General features: G+C 54.3%; 1 protein-coding gene across 1 annotated transcript; it reads right to left on the bottom strand.

The window, feature by feature from the left end:
* Window positions 1-2,180: 2,180 nt before the first annotated feature.
* LOC309868882 (DNA dC->dU-editing enzyme APOBEC-3Ca-like) lies at window positions 2,181-3,294 on the bottom strand (the record flags this gene model as incomplete). The annotated part of the gene is made up of 3 exons (XM_082739024.1): window positions 2,181-2,463; window positions 2,682-2,960; window positions 3,240-3,294. The coding sequence occupies 3 exons, from the start codon at window positions 3,292-3,294 to the stop codon at window positions 2,348-2,350; spliced, it is 450 nt and encodes a 149-aa protein (XP_082595150.1). The 3' UTR covers window positions 2,181-2,347.
* Window positions 3,295-8,042: the final 4,748 nt, after the last annotated feature.

The following is an 8,042-nucleotide window of genomic DNA, read 5'->3' on the forward strand; positions in this document are numbered from 1 at the left end:
TCCAGCTTCTCCCCGGTGGGCTATACCCCTGGAGCTCCACAACCAGACAGACAGACTAGAGCCTGCAAATACAATCTTGAGATCTTACCTCTGGAGGCTTTTCCCAGAAATTCTGATGCTGACTCAGTTCTCGTCGTTTGATCCCGGACGAGCCCCCAGAATGCTGGGGTCCATTATCAAAGAAATGAGACTGAGACAAAGTGAAAGTTATGCAAAGCCTTATTTTATGCCAAGCATTAGAAGTTAGACTGAATGGCCAGGGGAACGAGACTGAGACAAAGTGAAAGAGCTTTATTCCATGCCAAGCATTAGAAGTCAGAGTGACCAGCCAGGGCCACCTCTGAGGAGAGCAACCTCATCCCGATCTTGCAGGCTGGTTTTATAGGGCATAACCACAGACCCAAGGTACATGACTCCTATTGTTAAGGCGTTTACTCCTGGACTCGATACCTGGAACCGATACCAGGAACTACTGGGGCATTTATTCCCGGAACGAATTTTGTGGATATAAACAACAATGGCTACCTAGGCAATATGGAGTCACTCTGGCTAAGCAGGCCCTAATAGTTAAACAGGTTTTATCATTAAATTGGCCCAGCAGAGGGTCTGAGGGAATGGCATTCCCTCTACTCTGATCTGTTCTCATGTCCCCGGCTTCCAACTTCTGGAAGAAGCTTCCAGAATGAGCTGGGTCTGGGTCCTTCCAAGAGAGTGACCGGATTTGTGTACGCAGCTCTTGGTCAAATTGACAGTTAAGATGCCTCTTGCCCAAGAAGCAGGAAGCGTGGGAGGAAGGCTGGTTGCTCGTTGGCCATCGGAGCTGGGCAGAGAACAGGGTGAGCCAGAGCAGGATGGTAGCAGTTTCGGAGGGAATGTCCTGAAAGCCCCCACAGATCTCTAAGACTGGCCTTCTGCTTGGTTCTTTTCTCCAGAAGAAGGGGATATTCTGAGCTAGACGCTTTGGCCTGTTTTGACATCATAGGCAGTCAAGAGGGGTGTCCTCCCATGTGCCTCCTGCATGGGCAGCAGGACAGACTGCGGGGGACATCCCGAGCTCTTCTGTGGCCCCTAGGCAGCAGGACAGGCAGGGTGCCTCGGGGAGGGACACAGCTAGCCAGCCAAGATCAGAGAGAGAAACAGCTGGTCTGAATGGGACCCGAGACGTTCTCCACAATGATTTTAAGGATGTCTTCCAGACGGAACACCTGCCCTCTTGCTTTTCCTGCCTCCACGTGCCTGGAATCCCACCATCTCAGGTTGATCTCTTCGTCCTTTTCACCGTGCCCCGGTCCAGGCCAACCTGTGGGGCCCTGCCACCGACTCCTCCCCCCTCGCCCCTGCCAGTGTGTTCATGGAGTCTTCGGCTCTGTGGGCAAAGAAGCAGATGGTCCCTGTCTCACCTCTACTGCTCGTGTTTCCCTGTCTCCCTGACTTGATTCTCGGCCACCTGCCACTTTTGATTCTGCTTTTTTGGAAAAGTTCTGATGACCTCAGTCCTCCTATACCCCATCCTACATTAAAAAAAAATTATTTAAGTGTAAACTGAGTAATTAATTTCTTGCTCACTTTCCATGGCTGTCTCCAGGCTGCAACCTGCTTGAAGCTTCCCCTCTGGCAGCAATGTGGGAAGGGGACAAGAGACATGGGAGTGAGGGCAGGTGCAGTGATGACCTGGAGAGAAGTGGTGGCGCTGGGGAGGAGGGGTCCAGGGAAGTGAGGGCTGGCAAGGGAGGCAGGGGAGGCAGGGGCAGCTCGGGCATAACCCAGGAGATAGACCCGCAGAATAAGGATCTTGCTTTTGCCATACACCTTCAGCTCCAAAAGGCCCTCGGCCATTGTCTGGGCTGAACCGTGTGCCCCCCCCCCCAAATCCATCAGCTAAAGTCTCAACCCTGGTGCCTCAGAGCACGACGACCTTGGAGGTACAGATTTTTAAAAGATGGTTGTTAATGCGAGGCCCATTAGGATGGACCCGAATCCAGTCTGCCTGATATTGTTAGGAGAAGGGGAGACAGGGACAGGCTGAGCGACAGCAGGGGCGCCCCTGCCCTGAGCACAGAGGACAGACTGAGACGCCCTCACCCAGCAGCTCACCGTCCGCAAGGACCCTGGTTCTCTGAGAAGTCACATCCTCAGGAAGGATGCTTCTCACAGCTTCCGAGTTTCACACTTAGACGTACTCATGCCCCATTACTTTCAGTTTATTAACGATTTGGTTAATGCGGTGAGATGGTGTGCAGGAGGGAAGGGGGGGGGGGCTGAGGGGCTGGGGAGGGAGGGGCAGGCGGCTGGAGCCCAGGAGAAGGAGCAGCAGCGTCAGGGAGAGACCAGGAGGCTGAGCACGCCCTCACCCAAGAATATTCTCGAGCTCTTCGGCCAGCAAATCATTATCTCTTAATAGATCCCAACTCTGGAAGCGCATCCCCTTGTGGTCCACAAAGGTTTCCCAACAGCATTCATAATCTGAGGGAAAGAGGGACGAGGGCTGTCAGGTGGGCCCCGGGGGGCCTTCTTCTCATGACCCTCCCGTGACCTCCCTGCCAGGCGCCACCAGTCCTGCCTCAGTTTCCCAGGCTCTCCTCCCACGCACTCTCCCTAGGGACATTGTAGTCCTCCAGCACCCCCTGGCCGAGTCCTACTCCCTCCCACAGTCCCGTCTCCCCAGCTCTTTCAGCTCTCACCTTCAAAGGACATGATGTCCAGATGGACCCCTGCACACCACAGCTTGTAGAGCCCGTCCTGGAAATCTGGGTCCCAGAAGTAGTAGAGGCGGGCGGTATAGATGCTCAGCGTGACGTTCCTGTATTCCTCCAGGAACTCAATCACATCCTCGGCGCAGGTGGGACAGGGGCTCCACGATAAGAACCAGGTGACACGGTAATGCTCTTCAGGGGGCAGATTCTGGTCACGGATCCAAGAGAGAAGCAGGCTTCTGCGTGGCAGGGAGCCTGGGGATAGACCTGGGAGAGCGGAGAAGAGAAGGGGATCCTCTTGGCTGGCGAAGCGGGCGGTGGGTCCGGCTGGTTGCCGTGGGAGGAAGGGTGAGCGGGCAGGAGCCCAGGGGCGCGGCGTCCATCGACATATCCTTCCTTTCCATCGCTCGCTGCACTGTCAGTTTTGACTGGGCCGTTCCTTCCACATCAGTCATCAATTCCAACATCCACTCTTCATCCATCCACCCAACCATCGATCCATCCATCCATCCTACAGGCATCCTACTGGCCCCAGGCCAGGCCCACTGGGGTCCAGGCTGGTTCCATGGGTGCTGTTTGCTGGGGAGGGCCGCACAGCCATGCTGCCCCACCGGGGGGCCTCTAGCCCCAGGTGTCTCCAGAACACTTGACACGTGGCTTGTCTGAATTGAGATGTGGGGCAAGTGGAAATACCCGTCTCGTTCCATGACAGTAAAAATGATGAATGTAAAGGACCTCGTGAGGAATTTTTGGATGATTTATAACCTGAAATAATCTCTTAGATCTATTTCCCAATGCATTACCAATACTAAGCCTATCAATTTCTCTTAAGTCCTTGAACACTGGTACTAGTAGACTTCAAATGACATATGTGACCCTGATGTTTCTCTGGGCGAGTACTGGGGTACCCCTGACCCAGCCCACAAAGGCTCTCTCCTGCAAAGAGGCTTTGAAAAGCCTGCACTATGAGGAGAGAAGAGAGGGCAGGGGTGTGGTGTGGTGGCAGGTCTCTCGGGAGGGACAGGTGGTTAGGGGCCAGGGCAGGGGGTGGGGGTGGCCTGGCTCCAGCACCTGCTGAAGCTGGTCAGGGTGCAGTGGCAGCCTTCCAGGGAACAGGTCTGGGAGCAGACCTGGGGCGGGCAGACAGACAAGGGGTGCGGGCACTCCCCTGAGGGACCAGAGGTCCAGACGGGTCCAGATGGGTCCAAACGGGTGTGTGGTGCGGCGGGGGAGGACCCGACCGGCAGAACCATCACTAGGGCAGAAAATGCTCCGGTGTCCAATGGCCCTGACTTTCTAAGGATGCTCTTTTGTCCAAGATTGCTAGAGGCCGAACTCCATGAGAATACTTGGAGACGGATGCCGGCGGACACTCTGAACAAGGCTCACGGGCTAAGTCAAACCTATCCAGTCTCCAGTTCCAGGAGGGTCAAGCAAGGAGCTCGTGGGCCAAAATGGTAGGAAGAAGTCGGGGAAGGAGGAAGGAGCAAGCCCCGCGGAGAGCCCCTGTGCGACATCTCATTCCATTCTATCCCACCTTCCCAGCTGACTCAGCTCCTGCTTGTCAAGGGCCTTACCTTGTTCTGAAAGACCCCCAGGTCATACCAGGAGTCCTCCTCCCCCTCTCCTTCCACTTGGAAACAGAGGTAGCAGAGTTTCAGCCCTGAAACACAGGCTTGGGAAGTGGAAGAAGAAGATCAAGGACTAATCTTCTCCAGGGGGTCTCTGGGGGCAAAAGAAAACAGAAAATGCAGGGATGCCTGGGTGGCTCAGTTGGTTAAGCAGCTGCCTTCGGCTCAGGTCATGATAACAGCGTCCCTGGATCGAGTCCCACATCGGGCTCCTTGCTCAGCGGGGAGCCTGCTTCTCCCTCTGCCTCTGCTGCCACTCTGTCTGCCTGTGCTTGCTCTCTTCCCCCTCCCCCCGATAAATAAATAAAATCTTAAAAAAAAAAAAAAAGAAAGAAAGAAAATGCAGAGAGTGGTCCCTGGAGTTATCCCAGGGCGGGGTGGGGGTGGAATTGGGGGAGTGGGGGGTGAGGTGGGTGGGGCTCCCAGCCCAGCTCCCCACTCTGGGGTCCTGAGCATTGCCTTCTGCTTTTCCAGGCTGGATGGGGCAAGGGGGTGAGGAGGCGGCTACTGCCAGGGACAGCAGGGACAGGGACCGTCCTGCTCCTTCCAGCCACGCTGATTTTCCTGCTCATGCATTCCCCAACCCTTTAGAAAAATTGCAAAGAGAAATAGGAACCCCACATCCCCAGAGAACAGCTTTTCTAATTCTGCAATGCAATTCCTTCCTGATTTTTTAACCAATGCATTTTTTTTTAAATTGTATCAGGTTAATGGATACCTTCTGACATCCAGGTTACTATTCTAAGTGCTTTAAATATCTGGACTCACAGAGTCCTCCTCAGATCCCCAGGGAGTCACCCCACCTGTAGAGGGAAGGAAGAAGGGGCAGGAGGTGGAGTAGTCTGGCCCCGCCCAGGGCTAGTGAGTGATGGGCTTGTGGTGGGTCCCCAGGCAGGCTCTTTCCAGCAAGGACCTCCCATGACAGTGGTGGCAGCAGGATGCTGTCCTCCATGTGCCTTTTCCTCTATTTCAATTTAAATATGTGCGTTTCTCCTGACTGTGGCATCTTCCCCCCAGCTGTGTGAAGCTGGGCTGGGGTAAGTTGAAAACTGGCTGCATTTACTTACTTGTCTGCCTGTGATTGGGAGAGCCCCGCAACAGGTGACGTCACCCCTTGCCTCCAAAATCTATTGTTCCCATCGTGTTTATAACAGTGTACATATTCTGGAAAAATCCATCAGAGTGATTCAAACTAAATCCACCCACTGCTCCACCCATCCTTTAGTTAAACAGAGCACAGAAACTTCCAGAAGAAGGCCCGGGAGGGGCAGTCCCCACAGACTTTCAGACCCTGAGGCTGGTCTGGAGGACCAAGCGGCTGGGTAGAGGCACAGGAGGGGCATGTTCAGAAGCAGTAGTGGGAGCATCCCCAGAAAAGGGTGAGGACCCGGCAGGAGTGGGTCCTGCAGAGAAGAAGCTCAGAGAGGGAGAGCAGGGAAGTGGGACTGTGGGGAGGAGGAGGCCAGGGACAGAGGCAGACGTGGGCAGGGCTACCAGGAAGGGGGTGCTGCTGCGGAAGGGGGTGGGAGAGCCAGAGACAGGGAGACTGGTGGCCGGTACCTTGGGTCGTGGTGCCAGGGGTCCATTCCTCTCACCAGCCTTGCCTTAGGAAAGCTCCCAGATCTGATACCTCCCAGGCCACTGCTGGGGATGCCCCACCTCCTTCCTTCCAGCTTTGGGCTGCCAGGGTAGGGTGGAGGGGGTGGAGGGTGGGGAGGTGGGGTAGGGTGGGAGGGCCCGTGGGTGGATGCACTTCCTTGGGCACAGACCCAGCAACTCTCCTTCTCTGAGACAGAGCTGCGCCCGGGTGGAGCCCCACCATGCAACAGGACCCGCGTTATTGCAAAGAGAAGAGAAAGAGAAAGTAGGATGTCAGAGGGGGTTGGGACAACCTCTGGGGGAACGCAGGAAGGAGGCCTTCCGGCCAGCTCCCAGAGAGGTAGGCTCTCTGGGGAGTGGAGTCACCTCATCACCCCTGAGCCGCCAAGTCTGGGCCCAGGGGCTGCTCTCCACTTGTCTGATGAATGCATGGAAGAGAAAAGGAGTGTGGATATGGCCTTAGGACTCTGGTGTTTTCTCCTGACTCCCCAGCAGGGAGGGCTCAGGTGTGCTTTGAGCTCCTAATTCTGCAGTGGGTCCCCTGCCTAAGGTCCTTCAGCCTTCATCTGACAGAGAGGGACAGATGGAGAGGGAAGCCACGGGAGAAGAAGGCACAGCTTTAGTTTCTCTGCCTCTTCCCGGGACACTAATCCTCTCATGGGGTCCCACCTTCATGGTATGATCTAACCCTAATCACCCCAAAGACACCCCTGCTCCAAATACCACCACACTGCGGTGTAGGGCTTCAACATAGGAATTTAGGGGACCCACACCTTCAGCCCATAACAGCTGTGACTGATGGGATTCCTTTCGTTGGCTCAGGGACAGGATGGCTGACCTTGTCACACTGCCCCATGAGGGGTGAGTGTTGGCTTATACCGGGAGCTGAATCTCCAGGCTGTGTGGCTGCATTTCTGGAGATCGGAGGTCATGTTCCCTGCTAGGTCAGGGGAGGCCCAGAATGTTACTGATGGTAGCTGGGCCAGGGCTGCCCCTAGGGGGTTGGGGATTTCCTGGTGGGAATAAAAGAAGCAAAGCCCTGCTGGCTGGGAAGTAGATGCAGAGCGGGTGCAAATTAGAGGAGCTGTCCCTGGAGCTGGTATCTCAGGTGGAGACTGTGGGCGTCCACACCCTCTGGCCTGAGGGTAATCCTGACAAAGGAGTGATGGGCACCGGGTCCCTCCTGCTGCCTCCCCAGCCTGGGCTCTTTGGCTGGGCAGGTTCCCTGGGCTGTTACTTTACCCTTTATTATAAGGCCCAGCCTTGACAGGGAGCATTACCACGCTGTCATGGACGTACTTCCCCTTGGGTACTGTCCCGCCTCTGCTAGAAAGAGAGAGAGCAAAAGAGGGAGAGAAATTTGGGGAAACATAGACATCTTTGTGGCCGTGAGGTCCTATCCATTAACATGGTATATACCTCAATTTATATAGGTCTTCTTTTTATGTTTTCAGTGATTCTTGCACTTTTTCATAAAGGTGTCACATATTTTGTTAGGTTCACGTCTAGTAAACCTTTTTTTTTTTTTAAGATTTTATTTATTTATTTGACAGAGAGAGATCTCAGGTAGGCAGAGAGAGAGAGAGGAGGAAGCAGGCTCCCTGCGAGCAGAGACCCAGATGCGGGGCTCAATCCCAGGACCCTGGGATCATGATCTGAGCCGAAGGCAGAGGCTTCAACCCACTGAGCCACCCTGGTCCCCTCCAGTAAACCTTTTGGGAGCTATTGTAACCTTCATCTCCCTTCATACTTTTTATTTTTGCTGTTGCTAGTATCTGGGAACACTCTTATTTTTCCTATACTGAAGTTGTATTTACCTACCTCACTGAGAACTTTCTTACTATTTCTAGTAGTTTCTGTTCTTTTGCAATCCCGAGAGCCCTTGTGCTTTATTGTGGCTCCTGGGACATTGACTTGGACAACAGCACAGTGTTGAACAGTGCCAATCATAAGGGGGACTCTTCTATTCTTCCATTTTAAGGGAAATTCTTCTAAGAGGGAAATAGAACATTTTAAGTCCCAGGGCACCTGAGTGGCTCAGTCAGTTAAGTGTCTGCCTTCAGCTCAGGTCACGATCCCTGGGTGCTCTGACTGAGTTCTGCATCAGGCTCTAGGGAGT

The sequence above is a fragment of the Mustela nivalis genome (assembly GCF_964662115.1).
Source record: "Mustela nivalis genome assembly, chromosome: 7".
In the NCBI taxonomy this organism is placed as follows: Eukaryota; Metazoa; Chordata; class Mammalia; order Carnivora; family Mustelidae; genus Mustela; species Mustela nivalis.